Source organism: Vigna unguiculata, unplaced genomic scaffold (assembly GCF_004118075.2).
Source record: "Vigna unguiculata cultivar IT97K-499-35 unplaced genomic scaffold, ASM411807v1 contig_39, whole genome shotgun sequence".
Taxonomy (NCBI): Eukaryota; Viridiplantae; Streptophyta; class Magnoliopsida; order Fabales; family Fabaceae; genus Vigna; species Vigna unguiculata.
In genome coordinates, this window is record NW_021011100.1 from 10,226 (window position 1) to 35,000 (window position 24,775).

Consider the following 24,775-nt stretch of genomic DNA (forward strand, 5'->3'; position numbering starts at 1 on the left):
TCACTGAATCTGGTTTACATATTGAGTGGCTTACCATAGACAACGTAATGTTACTAGTTTACAAAGGGTATTCGTAAATCTTACTCATAAATGGCGACTTAGTGTTGGCGTTCGGAATTGGTGCCTCCGGAGCGGACCCACCGCTTTCCATGTCGCCAAATTGAATTTAAGTAAAAAAAGGGGCAAAATAGGATAATTAGGGAAATATGTGTGGCATTGTTGAAAGAAAAGAAACCCTAAATTTTTAGAGAAGAAAACGAAAGAAAGGCGTTGGCTTTCACAGGGAGGGATAAAACGTTTGGAAAGAAGAAGAACTTGTTGTTGGGGAATGCTCTAGAAGTGTTTTTTCCGTAACCGTCTTTCTTTCACACTTCATACTTTCTCTATTCGTCACTTTTTCCCTCCCTCTCTTACCACTTTCATTTTTGCAAATAAAAAATAAAAGGAAATTAGACATCTACGTCAGGGAGTACAATAGGAGTCAAAACGAGAGAGTTAAAATATCATTTTCCAAAACTAAAATATCTTAACACTTCAACTTCTAGTCATCCATCAATTAATGTCATGTTTTACATCAATCACATGTAAATCAACAAAATATTGTAAATGACTACAAAGATCACTCCATTAGTTTTAAGGAATTGATATTTAAAAAATACTACTTATTTATAGTTAAATGATTATTATTATTATAAAAATATACACAAAAGATTTAACTTTATTATATTATGTAATCCTAAACTTAAATTTTATTTTCATAATCAAATATAATTATAACACTTAATAAAATTATATAAACTAATTATTTATTTAAATATAATAATTATTTATGTTTTTCTTAACGCATAATTAAAAAAAAAAAAAGACACATGCGTACGCGTATACACGAGACAAGACGAAGTAGATTTATTATATGATTGCTATCGTAAAAATGTACTCAAAGTTCACAGATTTTACTTTTTTATATTATGTAATTATAAACTTAAATATTATATTTATAATCAAATATAATTATAACACTTGATAATATTATATAAATTATTTATTTTTCAAATATAATAATTATTTATTGTTTTTCTTAACACATAATTAAAAAAAATCAAAAGACTCATATGCATGGGTCAAAATCTAGTTATTTAATAAAAAAAATGTTCAAAGACATTATTTGATGAGCATCTGACAACTCTTATAAGAATAAAATATTCTTAACAAAAATTAATTTTTATATTTTTAAAAGAAAGAGAAATTGAATATTAATGAGGGATAGTACCAAAATACCAATGTCCTTATTTAATCTATAACAATATATAAAGAGAATTTTTTCTTTTGTGTCCACATTTCAAAATTCCAATTTTATCTTTTAAAATGTAATTATTTATTAAATTTTTGAAAATTGACCTTTATTTTTACAAGTTTTTTATAAATTAGTCTATCTCTTCTTTTTCTCTTTTTTCTATTTATCAACATATTATTCTCTCATCTTTTCTGATATATTCTATTTTATTTTTAATAAATATAATTTTATTTTATATATTAACTTAATAACATTATAATATCATCACCTACTGATATAATATCATGCATATATAAAATATGTACACACAGGTGCGATAGCATCTGTATTTACACTAATATATAATAATGAGGAAACAAAATGAGAATGACCGCAAAAATTGGGAGTGACGGAAGAAAACAATGGGGTGCAGAAAGAATCCCCAAGCAAAGAAGATAAAATCAACTTGCACTATTTGGACCAAAAAGAAATCCTCTTACCAATATGTGGATTTTGCTTCCTCCAGCTGCTTCATTATTAATTGCACCTCTACACTGATAAAAAACTGAAACATCTTTTCTCACTATATTACATCATCACGGCTGATATCACCACCATTGCGGAGAAAGAATAGGAGAGAGACAACTCTAAAGAGAAAGAAAAGAAAAAACATGTTGAATAAACTCATTATGGAAAACTCTTTTTAAAATGCATTTAATGTGTTAGAAAGTGTGTCCTAAAAACTTATTATGAAAAATACATTCCGAAATGCATTACATACTTTGAAAAATTATTTTAAAAATTCTGTTATAAAAAACCTGTATCAAAATGTATTGTATTTTGAAAATTTCATTCCAGAAATCTCATTCGAAACTCTTATTCTAGAAATGTAGTTCTAGAAATCCCATTTTAGAAATTTCAGAAAGCTTGTTTTGAAAATTTTCTGAAATAAATAATTCAGAAAGCACTTTTACAACAACAAACATTCAATGATTTCGAATTCAATTTGTATCTTTATCAAATCTTTTACTTTCCTCCAACAACTCTCTTGAAAAACTATAAAGATTATCAAATTTGTTCAGTAACTATTTAATAAATTCCACGTACAATAATTTTGAACTCAATCACAATATACAACATAAAATTTAAATTCTTATTAGCATTATACACAGGACTTTTCTTAAGAGAGAGACCAAAAGTAATCTAAAGCCAAAATGAGAAAAGGTTTTAGTGGATGAATTTAGATACGAATGTTATGATTATATAAGTTTTGTTTTATTTATTTTTTCTTAAAATAGTAGGATTCTGATACATGTTATATTATTATTTACTGATAGACACCATGAATGTTAAAGAAGTGTGAGAAGAAAATTAAACATAAACCCTAATTCTGAGCCACATCCACATGCATTAACGCGTTGCTTGCTTTATACATTTTCAAAGTCTTCACAGTATAACCCACTCCCCAACAATGGCAAACACAAAATCTTGTCTTTCAATTATTTTGTTCTTTATTTTCCTTCTCTTTCTTGCCCACCACTCTCCATTTCTCCAAGGGACAACTCACATAACACACTCACTTTTTTAAAGAACAATTTATTATTATTATTATTATTATTATTATTATTATTATTTAATAAGAATAATAATTGTTATTATTTTATTGTGGTGTTCCTAAGGAGGAGGTATGTTCATCATCCATAATCAAATTCTCCTACCACCCTACTAGGTTTGTGACCTTGGATTATGCATACATAATCTTTTTGATTACTAAGATAGAGACAAACAACCTTTTTCTTCAAATCTTCATGTACAATGCCCCAAATAAAGAAAAAAAATGAAATAGCTAGGTATAATATATTTTAGCTAGGGATGGCAATGGGGCGGGGCGGGCACGGGTTTCGCTATCCCATACCCATCCCCGTAAAAGAAATTCATCCCCATCCCCATACCCAAACCCAACAGGTATTAAACTTTTGACCCATCATCATCCCCACCGGGTAACGGGTATAATCTCGTACCCATACCCATACCCATTTTCTTACTACTTCAATATTAATTTTAATTAATTTTTATAAAATAATAAAATTTTTATGATAAAGGAAACATAATATTATCAAATATTCAATATTAGAATGATTTGTTTCTTCCATATCAAATACTTTAAAATAAATTATAATTGTTTACATTTTATATAATAATACCAAATAAAATTTCATGAGAACTAAAACAATTATTAAATTTGCAAATATTAATGAAACATAATTGATAAAATTTAAAAATATTTTTTTAAAAATATAAAAGAAAAACAAATATTCAAATTAAAATATATTTTAAATGTTTGTTTACTTCAATCTTTTAAATTCTAATAAATCTTTTTTTATACACTAATAAAAGTTATAATACATCATTTGATCAAAATGATACAAAGAACATAATTGATATTTTAAATGTTTGTTTACTTCAATCTTTTAAATTCTAATAAATATCTTTTTTATACACTAATAAAAGTTATAATACATCATTTGATCAAAATGAAAAAAAGAACAAATAATAATCATAATAAAAGTTTAAAATAAATTATAATTGTTTACATTTTAGATTATAATACCAAATAAAGTTTCATGAGAACCAACACATTTATTAAATTTACAAACATTAATGAAACCTAGTTGATAATATTTAAAAATATTTTTTAAAAGTATAAGCGAAAAACAAATATTCAAATTAAAATATATTTTAAATGTTTGTTTACTTCAATCTTTTAAATTCTAATGAATATCTTTTTTATATACTAATAAAAGTTATAATACATCATTTGATCAAAATGATACAAAGAACAAATAATAATCATAATAAAAGTTTAAAATAAATTATAATTATTTACATTTTAGATTATAATACCAAATAAAATTTCATGAGAACCAACACATTTATTAAATTTGCAAACATTAATGAAACCTAGTTGATGAAATTTAAAAATACTTTTAAAAAAATATAAAAGGAAACAAATATTCAGATTAAAATATATTTTAAATATTTGTTTACTTCAATATTTTAAATTCTAATGAATCTCTTTTTTATACACTAATAAAAGTTATAATACATTACTTAATCAAAATGATACAAAGAACAAATAATAATCATAATAATAAAATTTTAACATAGATCTTGTATCTTTTGAACTTCAATTATGTTGGATGGTAATAAAAAAATATTAATGACAATTACATTAAATTTTTATATTGTAGTAAATAAAAGTTATTTATATAATTATAGTGAAAAAATTACAGTATGATTGATAATGAGTTAAAAAATAAAAATAATTAAATAAAATATATCGAAATAGTATTATACATAATGAAAATAAACAAGAAATAAAAATATTAAAAAGTTAACAAATGTTTACAAACAATTTAAGAGACTATTGAAAGAAATCGCACAAAAGAAAACAAATGTATAATTAAGGGTATGATAAGTTAAAAAATATCTTATAGATCTAAGAAAACTTTTCAAATATCAACATATATATACTCAATAGTTGAGAAATAACAAAAAATGTTTTAGTGAAATAAAAAAGTTATTCAAATGAAACAAAAACTAATAATAAGAATAATAAGTAAATGATTTTTTTTTTATATTACCTAGTAAACGAAATGTTTGTGCTATTAAATACTTAATTGAGAGTATTAAACATTTTCATGTGAAAGAAAAATATACATTAAATAAAAATATTAAAAAATAATAGAAATATTCAAATGTGAGACATAACATTTTTTAATTAACATACATATTTTGAACATAATTACATAAAGATTATGATAAGATGAAAAATATAATTGAAATGCAAATGAGTTTCATGACAACCCAAATAATTAGAATAAATAAAAAATAATATATATATATATATATATATATATATATATATATATATATATATATATATATGTGGTTATTTAATTAATTAGTAATATTTTAATAATTTAAACGGGGACGGGTAATATGGCGGAGATATGTACATCCCCATACCCATCCCCATACCCAATTGAAAAAGTCGGGGATTCCCCATACCCATACCCATACTCAGTCAATGCGGGGATTCCCCGTCAAAACGGAGACGGGTTCGGGCAATACCTACGGGGACGGGTTTATTTGCCATCTCTAATTTTAGCGTATATTAGTTTAAGAAATAATATCTTATAGTTAATGTGTGTGTGTGTATGAAAGTATAATTAAAGGAAGGAAAGTTAACATTAGACGTGAACCATTTCCACGTCTTCTGTGATTGGCTCATTTTATATGATTTTTCTATTTTGGATGACACGTGTCAACATGTTATTGGCATATGGCACGTGGGTCAAACCCAAATAAAAATTTTATTCTTTTTTTGTTTTATTTTTTTGTGTGTGTTTGTGATCTTTAATTAGTGCTAAGGATAATGCAAATTAATTAGGGTAGATGATTGATCATAATAAATAAATTAGGGATTGTGGGCTAGATTTTAGACCCATTGAATGCATAATCAATTCAGCTACAAAGATATGAGGACTACATAAGGGAACATTGTTATGACACTAGGGCCCAAATGTCTCTTAACGGTCACTTTTATAGTTCTTCACCTCAAAAGCAAAATTGCACATTACTTGGAAACTTTATCATTCTTTAGAAAAAAGAAGAAGAAATAGCATTTATATTGGAGGTGCATTATCATACCTTTCTTACCATTGCAACAATTCATGTTAAGATAGATGTGTTTATCATTACTAGAAAAAAATGCAATTTAACAACTGATATTAGTCATTGAAATAATTTAGTCATAAATTGTGACTAAAATAGTCATTGAATCATAATAATAACAAATAGTCACCTATAGCGACCGAAATTTTTAGTCTCTAAATATTACGTTTAGCCTCCAATTTAGAGACCAAAATAAATCTTATTCTGTAAAATATATTTTATATGTTAATCAGCCACCGAATATTTTTGGTCACTAAATATTATTTAATATGTAATGTTTTAGCAACCGATTTAACCAAAATAAATCTTATTCTATAAAATATATTTAATATGGTAATTTTCCACCAAATATTTTCGGTCACTAAACATTATTTAATATATAATGTTTTAATCATCGATTTAACAACCAAAATAATTCTTATTCTGTCAAATATATTTAATATGGTAATTAGCCATCGAATATTTTTGGTCACTAAACATTATTTAATATGTAATGTTTTAGCCACTGATTTAGTGACCGAAATAAATTTTATTTTATAAAATATATTTAATATGATATTTAGCCATCAAATTTTTTTGGCTTAAATACCTTTTTGGTCCTCATTTTGGTAGTGTTTGTTGCGGATGGTCCTCATTTTGACAGAATGTTTAAAATGGTCCTTATTTTGATCGAATGTTTAAAATGGTCCTCATTTTCGCAATTCGTGTTTTATTTGGTCCTTTCCTGTAACGCCGTTTAAATCATTGATGGACCATTGTACAAGTGACACATTTTATATTAGGGTGTGTTACGGGTACTGTAGAGGTGTGGTAATTAGATATTTGGGGATAAATAAGTGAGCTAGGGTTTTGGTAAGGAATGATGAATATCCCTTGCTGCCATGCTATTGCAGCAATGAATTTCATCAATATCAATGCTGAGGAATTCATACCAATCTGTTTCAAGAGATCCATCTATGAAGAAATATATCAATCCATCATCTTTCCAGTCAATGGTGAAGTCTTGTGGGAAAGAACTCCCTACCCTGACGTTCATCCACCACATAAGAGGATCTTACCAGGAAGACCCAAGAAAAAAAGAAGGTTGGAAGAGTGGGAGTTGAGAAAGGATAACACACAAATCAGCAAAGGAGGTCATAGAAAAATGTAGCATATGCCGTCAGATTGGACATAACAGGAACAATTGCCCCAAATAAGCCTGTGGATGATCAGACTGCAACACCGACTGAGACTGCATCGGATGCCCAAATTGTTAAGAATGCACCAACTGCTGAAACTGCTGAGAATGCACAAACTGTTGAAACTCAAACAACTCAACCACCAAGGAATGAAATGGAGAGTCAAGCAGCACCACTACATATACCAGAAGAACCATCTCAGTAGTTTAGGATGAAATTATAGATTAGGAGGAGACCATGATAGCAGCTACAAACCTCTTAGTTATTTTTTGGAATTTCTGATGCAGAATTTTTTATTGATGTACTGCATTTTGATTTTCCTTAAACTTCGTTCAATTTCACTTTTGTCAAACATTGATGTAGTGCATTTTGATGAGGATGAATTAACGTTATGAATTTAACTTCTTCCAGACTTAGATCAATTTAATTTCTCCCAAGCTTAGATCAATATCACTTACTTCAATGCTCAGATTAAGATGTCATTTTGAACATGTTGGGACTAATATCAACATAATCAAACTAATTCATTTCTTCATTTAACAATAGTACAAAACATATTGGACTTTAAAAGATTACACATAATAACAGTTCGAATAATACAATAACAACACAAGTGAACCCTATTACTAATTGCAGCCTCTTCTCAGCAACCTTCAATGACTTATCCTTTTCATCAACACCACCATTTGAAAAAGTTGCAGCCCACATTATTGGAACCACCACTCTGTAAATCAATAAACCAAAAATTAAAACCAATCTATTATTAACACAAAAATAAAAACAAATTGTACCCAAAATTTTCTACCAATATTCTTTGGAGTTCTTGCCATCATCAAAGCTGACATCTCTCAACTACAAATTGGGTTAATCCATTTCTTGTTGAACCACCAACAGTGCATGAAGTGATACAACACGGTTGCCTCCAACGATTACAACCAGAGGTAAAGGAAGAATATTGGGATCGTAACATACCTATATAATGGGATTGCAGGAAGAAAAAGATTGCAGCAACACCAATTGAGAATGGAGAAACAAGATTGCCAAAACTCACCAACTGTTCAAACATTCCCTACCAAAACCCTAGCCCACTTATTTATCCTCAAATATCTAATTACCACACTTGTACAGTACACGTAACACACTCTAATCCGTGCCACCTGTACAATGCTACAATGCTCCGTTAATGATTTAAACGGCGTTACAGAAAATGACCAAATAAAACACGAATTGCGAAAATGAGAACCATTTTAAACATTTGGTAAACATGAGGACCATTTTAAACATTCTGTCAAAATGAGGACCATCTGCAACAAACACTACGAAAATGAGGACCAAAAAGGTATTTAAGCCAATTTTTTTAGTCTGTAAATCATACACATATTTTTTTCATAAAATTATTTAATTAGATTAACTAACATGATAAAAGTTTTAAATTAATATTTAATATAAATTACAAAATAACTAAATTATTTACTTTTACAATTTGTTGCTACTCATAAGTTTTTTGCCTCCCACCTCCACCATCACCACCACCACCTTCGCCACCACAACCACCACCAACATCACCACCACCATTACCACAACCTCCACCACCACCATAACCAACATCACCACCACCACAACCACCACCAACACCACCATCACCACCACATCCACAACCACCACCATCACCACCACATGCCTCACCACCACCACCACCACCACTACAACAACATCCACCATCACCATAACCAACATCACAACCACCACCATCAACACCACCTTCACCACCACCACAACCACCATCACCACCACCACCACCATCACCATCACCATCACCATCACCATCACCATCACCATCACCATCACCACTACCACCACCACCACTACTACCACCACTACCACCACCAACACTACTACCACCACTACCACCACCACCTTTATCACCAACATCACCACCACCAACATCACCAGTGGCAGACCTTGGTCAAAAAGTTTGAAGGGGCCAAAATAATATATTCAAATTTTATATATTTAATTATTATTACTAATATAACAAAAGTATATATAATTTAGTATTAAAATTTTTGTATGTTTTTTCCTTATAAAAATTATAGTTTTGAAATTGTATTTGATATGAAACTATTTTAAATTAGTTTTTCTAATTTCATCTCTTTCCCTTGATATTCTCATATTTAAGCACGTTTTCTTATACTAAATTCCAAATAATTAATATGAAACATTCTGCCTATAATTTAAAAGAATCAATATGAAACTTCCCACTTATAATTCTTTGAATTTTAAGAAATGGTTATCTAATTCAACAATATTGAATTCCTAATATCATGCTTGAAAATAGGTGAACAAGTAAATTTGTATTATTTTTTATCTTCAAGGGTATCTTCCCTTTTATCACCTTAAAAAAAATTAATCTATTATTTTATTTTTCATCAGTGTACCTATTTAAAAGCAAATTAAGACTAAAATATAATTTATCAAAATCTAATAAAAAAAATTGAGACATAATTACTTAAAATAATATGATAATCAAGCCACATTTAAGAAATGATTATGAAAAAACATATGGTACATAACTTTTCTTTTTATATTCATAAAAAAAATATACAAAACACTCATAAGATGAAAAAAAAACTAAATATCAAACTAATATTTTTCTATCAAGAGAAGGGAGAGAGTTACCTTTTTATCTTAAAAGAGGACGGATGAGATCTAAGAACGAGAGAATGAATTTATATATAACTTTCTATTTCTTTTTTAAAACAAAAAACAAAAGAAGAGATACAAGAGTAATAAATAAATACAATACGTGAAAAACTTAAAATGGGGAAGAAGAAAAAAAATCTCAATAAATGTTATTATTCTTTATTATGTTTAATTTTTAATTTTATTATTTTCTAAAAAAATTAAAAAATATTGGGGGGGGGGGGGGGGGGGGGGGGGGGGGGGCATGGCCCTCCTGCGGACCTTCTATGGTCTGCCACTAACCACCACCACCAATTAGGAAAAGTTGACAATTACGTGTAAAAATATTTTAAATCTAAGTCTTATGAAAAATATATTGAGACTCAATTTATTTGTGTTAACAAATTTAATATGAATTTAATATATTTTAGTTTCCTACATCTATGTCATTATCCTCCATCTAGGTCTAATATAAACTAATTTAGTGACCATGAAAAATATTTACTATTACAACATTCTTTCATAAATATGTATTTATTATATTATGATTTTTTTTTTCAATTTCTGACTAAAATATTTTTATTTTAAATTTTATTAGTGGACTAATGACAATAAATAAATTGGTGATTTTTTATTTAAAAAGTAAAAGTTAATATCTAATTAGATTAAATTCATAAGAAGTAAATTTTATATTAATATATTGTAGTTAAATAAATTATTTAGTTTCAAAATAATTTAACTTATTCACCATACACATATTTCAGTCTTAGTACTTTTTGACATTCAACTTTCCCCTCTTCTTCGACTTTCCCCCTTTTCTTTGACAGCGAGCTCGACTTATTTTCCCCATTTCTTTATCGACCCTGAGTGAAAAGCCTTAATTTCGATTATGGAAGTTTCGGGAAAGCGATTTCCACATTTGTTTTTTTCCCCATCATCACATAACACTCACATAGAGATGAGAGGGACAAAGAGACCATGAGGAGACGAAACAAGAAAGCCACAACGAAGAACGCAAGAATGAGAACAACATGAGCACTCATAGCGCCGACGACGAGCTCACTAACAACGACGACAATTACCCGCGGGCCACGGTGGTTATCGAGCCAGGTTCGTTCTCGTTGTAGAATTTTTTTTTTCTTTTCTCATTGTCGTTTACCCTAATCGTTGATGTTTTGTCTCCTAAGAGTTGTGAAGGTAACTATGTGGCGACAGTCACCCACGGCGGCGTCGGTCTCCCACAACAACAACATAACAAGTGCGCTTCCTTCCCTTCCCAATTAATTTTATGTTTCTTCATTTTTCTTTGCTGCTTAATTGTGTTTATAGATAATTATTGAACTCAAATGAAATGCAATTTGATTGTTATAGTTTAGGAACACCATATTTTGTTTACTCTCTTGCCTTTTTAGCTTTTCCTTATGTTCATACAGGAATTTAATATTCTTTGTTTGATAGAATTGGCATTATTTATTTTTATGAGTATTTAATTTGGCTGAATTCCAACTCCAATTGTTGTAGTCGTGGAAGTTAATTATTTTATTTGAGGACTCCAATATTTTATTAGTGGTGTTGTTGTTATTGTTGTGAAGTGTTTGTTGTGTGATAAGCTTATTTACGGGCAGTAACATAGGGTGCTTTCTAAGTTGATAATGGAGGTGGGTTATACATAGTAGCCTGTGTGTTATTTCTTACTGCATTTTGTATCAATGTCATGTTAATTATATTAATTTACTAATGGGGAAAATAGTTTAATAGGAACAATGTTATTCTAAGTGTATCGTAAAGAAAAGAGACCTCAAATGTTCTTAAAAGTCCTCCAAACTCCAAAACTTATTTTTCCTTGTCACTGATGAACACAATAAATAAGCCCAAGTCCATTATAAGTGACCATGTTCGGTGTGTGAGTGAATGTCTTGAGCCTAATAATGTTTAAATATAAAAAGATATTGAGGATAACCACCCTTTGTAACTCTCGATTCCTTTGATGACGTTGCTAGCAAACAATGGTTTTCCTCTCTAAAAGGCAGTTGAATCAGTTGCAAACAAGTGTCTATTCACATACTTCTTTTAAAGTTGATGTTAAACTCACTAAGAAATAAGTGAAATATTTGACTAATTGAGAGGTAAATCACACAATGTACTTGTGATGAGATACGAGCCATCGTAGACCTCTTGGCGTCTTAAAGTATTAAATATACTTATTAGTTGAAAGGCAACTTGTGAGGGAAAAGAGTTGAAAAATGTTCCAAATGTTTAAGATAGCCCTTGCATAGCCATGGTGTATGTGTTAGAAAAACTCTAAGAAATTAAAAAAGAATTGTCTGTTACATATTACCATACATTAGTTTCTTTACTTACTTGTAGGTTAGTGGATGGATTGGAAATAGGATTGCTTGTACCTCCCAAAGTAAGAATGCTTAATGCTACTAAATTGTTGAGGAAAGTGAAACCATAGCATCTACCAACAGTGTTGCTATTGTTCCAGCATTGATAAAAGAGTACAAGGCAATGTATATTGTAGGGGAGGAATCTAAAAATATAATAGTAGAGTTTGAGTAAAAAACATAGCGAAAAATATAAGCCCCATTTTTTTCAGTTCTAAAGCGTTTTGGGTCTGGCCTTTTCATGGGCCTAAGGCCAGCCCATTTGAGGACCCCCAATACCCCTTTCCAGCCCCCTAATCCTCACTTGTCTCATTTTTGAAAAACAGTTTCTACCCCTCCTTTGTAGCATTTGAGAGCTCTGCTAGGGCACATGAAACCTTCCATTTTTGAGCTAGCTAAATCAGTTATGCCTCCAAGTAAATGGACATTAGAACTTTCTTGCTCTTTCTTCTCCTTTTCCTGTTCGAGTATGTAGGTTTGGATTAGGGTTCATCCTTATGCCCATGTTCTGTGTTTATATACACGTTTCAGCTCACTGTTTGATTCCTGGAGCTACGGTGTTCCTCGGCTAAGAGTTTGCCTTTGTTTTCTAGCGTTATCGAGGTAAGGGAAGCTAGGGTTTCACGTTATTTCTATTTTATGTGATTAGTGTTTTGTTGAATATGAGACAAGATTGGGAAAACCGTTAATTTTTGGTATATTTCCATGTTAGGGGTTCAAATATTCATGAAAGTGTGATATTTGACGTTATTTTTCGTATTCTGGAAGTGTCGCGTGGTCGCTAGGCGAGTGCCCTGGGTAGCTGGGCGACTATGTCTTTTTCTCATATGCACAGTTTTAGTAAAATTGATTTTCCCGACTCATTAACCGTTTGATTGAGCTCAAATTTGGACATTTGGTTCATAACATGCTATTTTGTGATTTGACTAGTTCGATCGTCGATTAGATGTCTGTACCTTGAGAAATGTGTCACGCATTATTACAGTAATTTTGGTTTTGTGATAATAAATTTTCTTAGGAATTTTGGTGTAAGAATTAGGTTGTGTGTTGTGCTTGATTGTATGGAATTGCAGGTACTTAAATGTTGGCACTCACTTATTTAGGATAAACACTATTTCATGATATATGTATGTCATGGTATGCATTTATAAAGTATGAGATTAAATGAAATCTTGTTATGTTGAGTATGAAATGGAAAACATGACTTGTTTGGTTGGTGGTGGATTGGCATGAGACTTGAATGATTGAGATGGCATGTGGAAATTGTTGGTAAAAGAGTTTCAAGGGAAACTCTTGCTGATGGTGGTTAGTGTATACCTTGATATAGAAGATGTCTAGATAAAGGAAGGTATCATGAACTTTAATAATCGTTCATGCTCACATAGAGCAGAATGATTTATGTGGTGAGAGTGACAGGAGGTCCTCGAGAATTGCATAAGAAAGGTATCTTCTTTCCTGCTCTGCGAATAAGCCAGTACGCGAGGACATCCTATCATCCTTGCCTTTCATCCTAGTATGAGTCCTGGCCTAATCAAAGTCAAAAGGACTCTCGTTGATTTTCCTTAAAAAAGCCATCGATCGATTCCACTTATTTCTGCCACTGGCTTGCTCTCTTCGGTCTGCCGTCAGTCTTCGATCGGTCTATCGAGAGTAAAAAAGGTCTATCCTATATAAAATAAACGAATGGCTCTTCCACCCGTCCTTCTAAGGAGCTTCTTGTTTAGCAGTTCTATCACTGGGAACTACATATAGTAAGGCGGCTTCTAGAGGTCCGAAGATCCAATCCAATTCCATTTTGCGCTTAGCACGCGGAGAGAGTTGTTTTGCCGATCTGTCTTTTGTTTGTTTTGAGATCTTTCTTCGTTAGATTAGATCTGGCTTTCAGGATTGGCTAAATGATATACATTCTGGATAGAGATGAATGCTTTGGGACATATTGGGTCCAAGACATTAGAGGATTAAATATTTATTAAATATTGACATTCCACCATTTGGGCAAGGTTTCATCGACATTCCACCATAATATTTATTAAATATTGACAGGGAACTTAATAAGAATTGCGACGATTGATACTCACCGATAAAATAAAGGGGAAAGCGCAAATTAATCTCTTTACGTTTGCATCATGTGTGTGAAACAACAACCACTTTGTATCTAAACTTAAAAGAGTGGTATCTTGATTCTTATGGTTTTTCTTCTTGTTGTCATAAGTTTTCTCTACCCCGATCAAATCATTGATTAATCTCATTTCATTTGTGATATCGTTAGTGTCGCTTGCTTAGCGAGTTTTCACATATAGCAAAGACCAAAAACAGAATTCACAGCTAAATAGATCATCCCCACATGATGTTATTGTAATATATCTAATTACTACAGTGTGTTACAGTAATGTATCTAACTACTACATCAACTCATTGGATTGATTCTTAAGGTCTTTACATTGTGGAAAAAACCTTTATTAAATTTTCAATTAAATATTAATAGCACCTGTTAAATGTAGGGTGTTCATGGCTTCCGTAGCATGTTAATTCAACCGACAGAAGCATCTTGATTTGAATTAGGATGATATTTGGATAGTATCTAAACCAAACCGTTCAAACCCACTGTCTTTGGGTTCAAGTAATGCATTTTTAACTAGCAAACATAACGACCAAATCACTTATGTGGTACTTTATTTGTAAACTATCATACAAAAAAGAACATATCTGAATATTGTGTTGTATGTGAGCACATTAGGGTACAACAAAATCAATCACAAATACAAAAGAATAATTAAACTCCTAAAATTGTTGTAACAGCAACACTTATTTATGGGGATAATTATTTCAAATATAACACTCCTCTCCAGGTTAAAGCACAATCTTGCTAAAATGTAATCATGATGAAAGCTTCCAAGAACTTGCTGAGAATGTCGGTCAACCAGTCATTAGAGTTGACAAAGTCACTTATAAATTCCTCTTAAAACAGATTTTTTTCTTAGTAGCAATCTATCTGTGTTTGGCCCGATCAAGAAAGATTGGATTTGATGTATTGCCTATCAGAAATATAACTTGATTGTCACATATAAATGTCATATATTGAATGTCTCCTAATTTAGCCACGTACTTGCATGCAACCGATACCGTAGCACAATTTTCAACCACAAATATGTTATGCTTCTTTCTCCTCAATTAAACGAAATTTCCTCCCATAAGACCACATTACCTAGAAGTGGGTCTCTTGTATGATCATGATACTGCCAAAATCATATTAGAGTAACAAGTAATTTTGGCATTTCCTTTATTTTCTTATATATATGTACCAAACAATATGAATGACAACATCTAACTGATTATCACAAGTGAAATTAAGAAAGTGACTTACCACTAACTATAAAGGTGATGCCAGGTATGGTGACAATAAGATGGTTGAGTTTTCCTACGAAACGGCCCCTTTAACCTTGTTGAAGATTGACATTGGGACCCAAGTATAACTGAGATGGCAATCAAGAACATCAGTCTCAGAATATCGAAGCATATTTTATTGGGTAATGCAAATAAGAAAAGCATTGGACAATTTCACAAGTATTTGAGGGTCCTAAGTCTTTTGTCTAAAACTAAATGAAGAGGTGAGTTTTGAGTCTTTATTATGTCATTTACTAGTGATTATGTCATCAACGTAGATGACATAATAAATGCACCGCCAGTGAATGGAGAAAATAGAGTGATCAACTTTACATCGAGTTATGGTGAAATGTATTAAGGCGGAGATAAAACAGCCAAACTACTAGGCATGATGAGACCACTTCAAACCTCTGGGAGAATGACAAAGCAAACAACAAGACAAGACTCACCAAAAACACTAAAACGTGATACTAATACGGATAAACTTCATGCAACTTACCATGTAACAAGGCATATTTAATATACAACTAGTGTAGAAGTTAAAGGAAGTCTATTAGAGCAGATGATTTAATTGAAAACCGTTTGATCCAATCTTTACTGTATAAACCCAAGCCATTACTAGTCTTGTCAGGAGTTAAGGGAACAAGCTCCCAAATGCCAATGGAGTGTAAAGCTCTCATACCATCCAACATTGCCAAGCACCAATATGGTTTAGTTGTGGCTTCATATGTAAACTTAAGAATAGACGCAAAATTTAAAGAAGAGACAGAGTAGGTGTAATGTTACTGGAATGTGTTTTCGTTGTTGGCATGTAATCAATGGAGGTGGAGCAAAAGCAAAAATTGGAGCCAAACCAATAGGTCCACTATACAAAGGTTTTGTAGTGATTATCATCAGGTACAGTGAAGGAGAGGGGGCAGGTCTCAAAAAAAATAGTAACTCGGTAAAGACTATATTGTTGAAGTTGAGGTAAAAAAACTATGATAACCCTTTTGGAGATCTGAGTAACCTAAAAATAAATGCATTCGAGAGATTTGATAGAAAGTTTAAAAATACCTAATTTAAGGTCATGGCCAAAACATGTGAAACTAAATATAAGGAGAGAAACAAGGTAAAAAGTCTATCTGCAATACAAGACATAATAGGAACCTGATTGCAAAAAACAAAAAGTGAAGAAACGTTTGGACAAGATGACATGTGAGAAAAGCATCATCCCAAAAGTGAAGAGGAACATAATGAAAAAATTGTATTTTTTTTTAATAAAGCATCTCTTGAACTCTTAACGGAGAACTTGCCGCCCTAGATGCAGAAAGTAATATGGATGCCCATTATATAACACAACTTTCTTTTCAACTTTCTAAATCAGCGCATCATATACCATGAAAAGGAATAATAGCTAACAAAAATATGAAAACAGGGAACCTAGCCAACTATCAAGCCTGTAACAGCAACAAGCCATCTGGTAGAATATCATTTATCTACTGCAAACTAAAGCACAAGGATAATACGGAAAACCATTGGTTCTTACAACCCAGTCAAAAAATAAAAAATAAATAAACTGCCTTAATATTGAAATTTTTTGTTATTATAGAAACCTCAGAAAAAAAAATCTTAAAGTTTTTAGTCACAAACAATCCTACAATTTTCCTTTCACCCAATCAAATGGTGTTCTATCTTCGTATCAGTAGGATATCATTAATCATTAATGTAATACAAAGAGAAACATAAATGGTTCCAATTTCCAAATCACAGTATTCTCTCATTCTCAAGTTACATTGCACTCGCACTCATAGAATTACTACATCATCAATCAGAGGAACAAAACAAAACTAATACATCAACAAGTATCATTGAAGAAAAGAGAAATAGAAAAATAAAAGTTAAGTTGATCATGAAATTTCTTGAAAAGTTTCCTTATATCAATTAAAAAACTCATGCAATGGATCATGAAGGATTGGGATGTAGAATTCACCAAGATGTTCCTTGGAGGCATTATCACCTAGAAGCTAAGTTCAAGGAGGGATCAACCAAAGCAGAATTTGCAAACAAGGTTGAACGCTACAAGTGCAATTACTTGTTAAATTGAGATCTCCGCTCAATTTGTGTGAGATCATCAGAACAGAAGGATGTGCATATTGTGAACTAGAAAGAAAAGGGATTAGGGTGGGTTCATAGATCACACAATTAATCTTGCTTTTTACCCTAGAACATGTGAAATTTGGCTTTGGATTAAAAGTACTTTGGTTGCAGATTTGCAAAGAACTGATCTCTTTAATCGGTTCGAGTTGACCGAACTGGACATTAAATTAAAAAATGGGTAGCATTAAAAGCCGAAATAAATGAAAAATTGAGGTCACAACAGATTTTCCTGTGTCTATAGGTTTGTACCAATGATCAATTTGAACCCTAATCTTTTTACCCTGAGGCTTGTTTGTAGACTTGCCAACAGAGTATATCTAGGTGTCAATGGCATGCTTCTTATAAATAATGTAATCTTAGTAGGAGTGTTGAGAAAGGAAATAAATGGAAAAGTTAGAACTTTAGAGGTGTGAGATAAGCTTTGGAACCACAGGCAGAGTATAAAGAAAAAGAACATCAATCTTAGGTTAGACATAAAAGTTGGAGATCAATACCCTATCACATAGTCACATAGTTTAAGTATTTTTTTTACATGAACTGACTTTGAATAGAACAAAACCCCCCGGAACCATGTATATGAAAAATATAGCAAGAGAAAGAGGGTATTTGAAAATATACCAAGAGAACATATAGGCAGCACTTGAGTGAGATCAGCCACTGAAACTAACGGAACAAATGCATAATTTAAAAATAAGTGAGATTAGAATTTAATCATTATTTCAGAAATCTAACTCAGGCATGAGTTCGCACTAGTATGTAAATACATGGATTGGTTAATGCACGGTTACTTTGGACTCTGTTATGAACACCTTTATTACATATATTCCAATCAATTTGATCTAATAAACAAAAAATGAATGATGTTACTCTCAATGTGTTTTCTACCAGGCATAGAGACTTTAAAGAAACTCCTGATTGTGTGATTTTATAGATGAGAATTCCATGCTTTTTTCTTAAAAGACAATTCCCAAAGACCAATTCTATGCATTCCAAGAAGTCAAAATAGTAGAAGAAGCAAAAAATATGCAAATATACGTTTAACATTGTAATACCTTTTGGAGAATCCTCTCTGTTTCTGGAAAGAGAGGCAACTGGCTAACTGCTTTCAATCCAGCTTAGTCCGGGCATTTTTCTCATACGTCCTGTTATTTTATCCCTCAACATCTTAACATCATCCCACCTCCCATCACCCGCGTATATATTAGAAAGCATAATTCTGTATACATTATCGGCAGGATTATTTGCAAAAAGCTGCTGTGCTACAGTTTCTGCCAGCTCAGAATTTCCGCGAGAATTACAGCAAGATAATAAGGCTCCCAGGATGGCCTTGTCTACAGGTTCTGGTAAAGACCGGATCAGACTGTAAGCCTCTTCCAACTCCCCAGAACTTCCAAGGAGCTTCACCATGTAAACATAGTGTTCAGCCCTAGGTCTGATGTTAAATTCTTCCTCCATTCTCCGGAAAATCTCGCGACCATCTTTGACGAGGCCACCATGACAACAGGCAGAAAGGAGAGAAGAGAATGTGGCTTCATCAGGTACCAATCCTTTCTCCAGCATCTTTTCAAACACCTTAAAAGCCTCGTAAGCATATCCATGCAAGCCAAAAGCCAAAATTATAGAATTATAAGAAACAACATTCCGCTCTGGCATTATCCTGAAAACACTAATTCCCAACTGCAAACAACCACACTTTGAATACATATCTATTAGAGCAGAGGAGACCCTGACATCTAGTTCCAATCCATGCCGAAGAGCATATCCATGTACCTCGCACCCAAGTCCTACATTTGCCGTCCGAGCAATAGAAGCCAATACACTGGCAACCAAGACAGTATCTGCCTTCCTGTCTTCAATGTTTAATTTCCTAAAAAGGTACAGCACTTTCTCAAACACCCCAGCCTGAGAATACCACATAATAAGAGCAGACCATGTGACCAAATCAGGATTCAAAATACTGCAAAAGACTCTATATGCATAATCCATACACTTACATCTCGAGTAAAAACTCACCAGCAAACTACTAACATGAGAGTCAGCATCAAGCCCACTCTTTTGACTTAAACAATGTAATCCTTGGCCAATGCTCAGCACCCCAGAATCTACAATACCCACAAGCAACCCAGCCAGGGTATATCCATCAGGCTTCTTCCCGACAAGTTTCATCGCACTAAACATCTGCATCCCCACATCCCATAGACCAGAGCTCCCATAGCCAGAAATCAACGAATTCCATAAAACTATATCTGGTTCAGTGATCCTATTGAACACTCTACGCGCTTCATGAACAAGACCAAGTTTTGAATAAGCAGTCACAAGTGCATTGCAACAAACAGGGTCCAGTCCTAATCCTGCAGCCACAGCACCTCCATGAACACGCCTTAGCATACCGTAATCAAAGTTGTCAGCACACGCACGTATAACACAAGCATAAGTGTGACCATCAGGACTTATGTCAGCCCCAAGCATGGTTCTAAACAGAGAGATTGCGCTGAAAAATCTTTGGGACTGCGCGAAAGCTCGAATCATGGAATTCCAAAGGTAGACACTTCGGTCGGAAGTTTTGTCGAACACATGATGGGCCGAGTTGATGTCGCTGTTGACTGCATACTGCCTGAGAATTTTTGTTGCGTAAAAAGGGTCTTCTGAGAGATAGGTCTTCAAAAGGAATGCGTGTAACTGCTTCACCCTCAAGAGAGACCTACAAATGTTGCTGAGTTCGGAATGAAGCCATTCAAACGGAATGAACATTAAGATAACAATGTTAACTTCTGACAGCAACAAAGACAACACTTGTGAGTTGATAAGCATGAGATTTTTTTTTTGTTTTTTTTGCATAAAAAAGCTTGGTGAGAATCGGATTACCAGGAAGGTGGTGTTGGTGTTTATGCATAAAACAGAGGCGCTGGTCGGCAAAAATGGAGTCTGCGCCTTCGGCGAAGAGGGAGACGGGTTCTATTGGAGTACTTGAACATTTTGTAGCTGCAGGTGACCATGGAAATTGTTGCATGCAGTGAAGGATTTGATGGAGGAAAGGAAATAGAAGATGAAGGCCATGGGTCTGAAATATAAAATAAGTAATGGAGGAGTTGGGGATTGTGAGAGACAAACAAGTCACATAAATGACATGTAATTTAAGTTAAGAGGAATCTTGATATTTTACATTGCTAATTCGTTTGTCTGCAAACAAGGGGAACAATAATCGGCAAACAAAGACATTTTAAGCATCAATTCACAAACAATAATAATCATATTATATATTTCGCTCTTCACCTGAGGTATTTATGCACAGCAAGAAAAGTGAAAAAAGTAACAACACTGAAGATAAATAAATAAAAAAGATGAAACTTGAACAAATTTTCATCCAAGTAATTAGAAAGCCTCAGTCAGCCACAGATTCTCATCAAATATCAGACGGTAATTCCAAATAAAATAAATCATCATCGGCTTCGCCACAAGCATGACAACATAAAACTAAAACAAACAACACAAAGTTCAAACGAAGAATAAAAAATGTAATCGCACAAAACGGCTCCGCAAATCATAAAGTATGAAATCCACAGATTCCTATCAAAACAAACGAAATTCACTTTTGATTTTGGTCCAATCATAGTATCACTGGTCACTGCAATTAAAGCTACCAGCGACGTGGCATCAGACCTAACCCTAGAAAACAAAATTAAAAACTAAAAAAGAATTTAAATAACAACAATTAAGAAAAAAAATACCCTCAAAGACCCGTTCCAAATCGCACACACAGCGCCACAAAGAACAAGTTCTTCGATTGGCGCTGCGTTTAGAGTGTCATACGGCACTTCCTATCAATTATGGGAGATCTTCCTCACAGGGCATTTTCGCTTATCCATTGTATCTGAATCTAACATGTACAAAATTAAGCACAAAAACGATGACTATGAGAGAATCACATACTATTGAATACATCAAGCCAACCCTAACATGACATCGCACTCAGTTGCGAAGCCAACCCTAAAACAAGATCGCACTCAGTTGTGAAGCCAATCCCACTGAGAAAGAACTTTGGATGTGAGGTTTATAGACATGACTATGCCGTTAGGTTAGAGAAGAGCATGTCAACGAAAATGGGCTTTCAGTAATGCAAATGGCCCAAATGTGTTTTAATTATATACTTGAAAAGATATTCTAAACAACAAAATGTTTAGAAAATATTGAGTATAAAAACAAAAATCAAATATTTATTAAAATACATAATGAAATATCTCTTTTTATTTCCTATGAATAATGAATACTTAAGTGTAAATTAATCAATATAATCAAAGAGTAATACAAGAAGTTATGTAATTAATCTCGAAAGAAATATTTTATTATTTACCTTTTTGCTTCATAAATTTAACATCTTAAGTGGTTTTTCAAAATTAATTACTTGTTAATGTTAATTTTCTCTTTAATAAAGACATGTGACAAACCAAATGTGTGTTCAATTATATTTACAAATAACGGAGTTTAAAAAAATTAATAAAACTAAAATTGTTATATTAAAATTGTTATAGTTGTCAAGAGTCATGACGACTTCAATGTTAATATTAATTTATAAAAAGTGATAGTTAAGATAACTTGAGTATTAATGTTTTATACTAATGTCATCAAGAATCACGACGATTCTAGTACAAAATATTAATATTAAAGTCGTCATGACTCTTGACAACTTCACATTTTTTAAGTCATCATAAATCCGCATGACTCATAATATGTTTTTGACTTGCCCATTTTCGTAATATCCGAACAATTTTTTTTCGCATATGTAAAAAAAATACCATTGTTTGAGTGTGTAATTTTAATCTTTAGTGCATAAAACTTAAATACAAGATCGAAAGGTCAAAGTATTTCTTAATATAGGTTCACTAAAAGATAAAATAGTCTATATTTAAAGATTTCTTATATTATTATTATTCAATCAAAAATATTAATCTATACACCATGAGAGAATGCACTTGTTTTATAATTATATTTTGAAGTTTTTCTTCTAAGATCTTTTTATTTTAAGCAAATAAAAATAAATTTTATTATTTAATAATATATAGATCAATAAAAACACAATTTTTCCACTTAAAGAAGTAACAATAAATTAATACAACAACAAATATTTAATGATTTCAAATTCAATATAAATCTTCATCAAATATTTATTTCCCTCCCACAATTATCTTTAAAACATTCTTAAAAAACTATTCATTTTATAAGATTATTAGCCTTTTACAATACCTATTTAACAAAATCCTTGTACAATATTTTTTTATTATATCACACTCGTAAAGTATAAAAATATTTAATACTTATTAATTAGAAGGCTATTACTTCCTGCACCCCTCAAATTTCTTTCTGCACTCAATCAAATGTGTGAAATATTAAAACTAACCTTAAAGGTGTTTTAATGATTTAACCCTATGCATTCTTCTGGAGTTGCACGTTTGGTCCCTTTAACCTCACAGTTGCAGGAAGCAATTGCCTAATTAGCATTATACAGAGGACTTTTCCTATGGGACCAAAAGTAATCTAATGCCGAAATGATTCAAGGTTTTATTCGATGGCTTTAGATCCGTATTTTATGATTTATATAGGTTTTTGTTTCATTTTTTTTTTCTAAAATCGTAAGATAATGGTACGTGTTTATATCATTATTTGTTGATAGACACTATGAATGCTAAAAATAGTAAGAAAATTAAACATGAACCCTAATACTCAGCCTCATCCACATGCATTAACTCCATGTTGCTTATATCCTCAAGTCTTCATTCACAGTATAACTCCCTCACAATGACAAACACAAAATGTTGCCTTCCAATTACATTGTTCTCTATTTTCCTTGTCCACCATTCTCCATTTTTTCCAAGTACATACGACAGTCACTTCTTTAAAAATTATTTATTATTAAATAATAATTTGTTCTTATTCAATAATAATTATTATTATTTTATTACAGTATTCATAATAAAGATATTAAAATAGATTTTAACTTCTGAGTCAACTTGGCTCACCACAAATTCAAGCAAAATTAGATCAAGAAAAATTTAGCTTTTTCAAAAATGGATTGCCCAACCCAATTAACCCTAGATTCAAACCAGGTTTAGGATGAGTTGACAACTCACTTAACCCAAACATTATTTTATAATATTTTTTAAAATTTTTTAATAACCATTTATGACTTCTAATTATATAGATTCACAATAGTTAAATTGTAAATTACTCATATTTGAGTAAATTTTATCAAATATTTTGATTATATTTATTTATAATTTAAATATTTAATTAATTTGATTATCATATTATATACATTATACTTTAATCTTTAATTATAATTTTGATAATAAATTACTTAATTAATTATCTTATAAATAAATTTTTTTAAATTAACATAACAAAAATATGTAATTTTTTTATTTATATTTTATTAAATAACACGATAGAAAATATATAATATTATTTCTTAGACTATATAAACACATTTTTAAAAATAATACATCATATACCAATGAAGAATATGATGAAGTCATTGGTTCTTCTGTCATCTCATGAATTATTTAAAAATTATTTAAATATATGAAAACTTTTACATTGCTAATTCGTTTGTCTGCATACAAGGGGGAACAATAATCGGCAAACAAAGACATTTTAAGCATCAATTCACAAACAATAATAACCATATTGTATATTTCGCTCTTCACCTGAGGTATTTATGCACAGCAAGAAAAGTGAAAAAAGTAGCAACACTGAAGATAAATAAATAAAAAAGATGAAACTTGAACAAATTTTCATCCAAGTAATTAGGAAGCCTCAGTCAGCCACAAATTCTCATCAAATATCAGACGGTAATTCCAAATAAAATAAATCATCATCAGCTTCGCCACAAGCATGACAACATAAAACTAAAACAAACAACACAAAGTTCAAACGAAGAATAAAAAATGTAATCGCACAAAACGGCTCCGCAGATCATAAAGTATGAAATCCACAGATTC

The 24,775-nt window shown here is 31.3% G+C and overlaps 1 protein-coding gene and 5 non-coding genes across 12 annotated transcripts in view; all 6 read right to left on the minus strand.

Moving 5' to 3' along the window:
• Nucleotides 1–14,902: 14,902 nt before the first annotated feature.
• On the minus strand, nucleotides 14,903–20,944 carry LOC114171900 (putative pentatricopeptide repeat-containing protein At1g64310). 7 transcript variants are annotated; one of them, XM_028056682.1, is made up of 5 exons: nucleotides 20,646–20,944; nucleotides 19,794–20,551; nucleotides 18,833–19,682; nucleotides 15,622–15,730; nucleotides 14,903–15,493 (listed from the first exon to the last, which is right to left on the minus strand). In XM_028056682.1, exons 1-3 carry the CDS (start codon nucleotides 20,788–20,790, stop codon nucleotides 18,876–18,878), a joined length of 1,710 nt encoding a protein of 569 aa, XP_027912483.1. In that variant the 5' UTR covers nucleotides 20,791–20,944; the 3' UTR covers nucleotides 14,903–15,493; nucleotides 15,622–15,730; nucleotides 18,833–18,875. The 7 variants fall into 7 exon arrangements, with proteins under 7 accessions (XP_027912483.1, XP_027912480.1, XP_027912482.1 ...); XM_028056679.1 differs by adding an exon at nucleotides 18,399–18,443 and having other exon boundaries at nucleotides 18,833–20,551; nucleotides 20,646–20,939; XM_028056681.1 differs by having other exon boundaries at nucleotides 18,833–20,548; nucleotides 20,646–20,941.
• A 210-nt stretch (nucleotides 20,945–21,154) lies between these two features.
• Nucleotides 21,155–21,230, minus strand: LOC114171907. Its single transcript, XR_003601736.1, has one exon. It is a non-coding gene; the product is annotated as a small nucleolar RNA snoR77Y (small nucleolar RNA).
• A 61-nt stretch (nucleotides 21,231–21,291) lies between these two features.
• Nucleotides 21,292–21,441, minus strand: LOC114171904. Its single transcript, XR_003601733.1, has one exon. It is a non-coding gene; the product is annotated as a small nucleolar RNA snoR2/U65 (small nucleolar RNA).
• Nucleotides 21,442–21,505: 64 nt separating this feature from the next.
• On the minus strand, nucleotides 21,506–21,631 carry LOC114171906. The gene has a single exon (XR_003601735.1). It is a non-coding gene; the product is annotated as a small nucleolar RNA Z112 (small nucleolar RNA).
• A 2,951-nt stretch (nucleotides 21,632–24,582) lies between these two features.
• LOC114171902 lies at nucleotides 24,583–24,658 on the minus strand. Its single transcript, XR_003601731.1, has one exon. It is a non-coding gene; the product is annotated as a small nucleolar RNA snoR77Y (small nucleolar RNA).
• A 61-nt stretch (nucleotides 24,659–24,719) lies between these two features.
• LOC114171903 overlaps nucleotides 24,720–24,775 on the minus strand; it is a 157-nt gene continuing 101 nt past the window's right edge. Inside the window, exon 1 of the small nucleolar RNA XR_003601732.1 lies at nucleotides 24,720–24,775. This exon is cut by the window's right edge and continues 101 nt beyond it. This is a non-coding gene — a small nucleolar RNA (small nucleolar RNA snoR2/U65).

Bases quoted from the DNA above. Each gene is read 5' to 3' on its own strand.
- LOC114171900 (XM_028056679.1), bottom strand. From the start codon at position 20,790: ATGCAACAATTTCCATGGTCACCTGCAGCTACAAAATGTTCAAGTACT. The intron at 20,552-20,645 runs GTAATCCGATTC...TGTTGCTGTCAG, and splicing joins ACACCAACACCACCTTCCTG to AAGTTAACATTGTTATCTTA.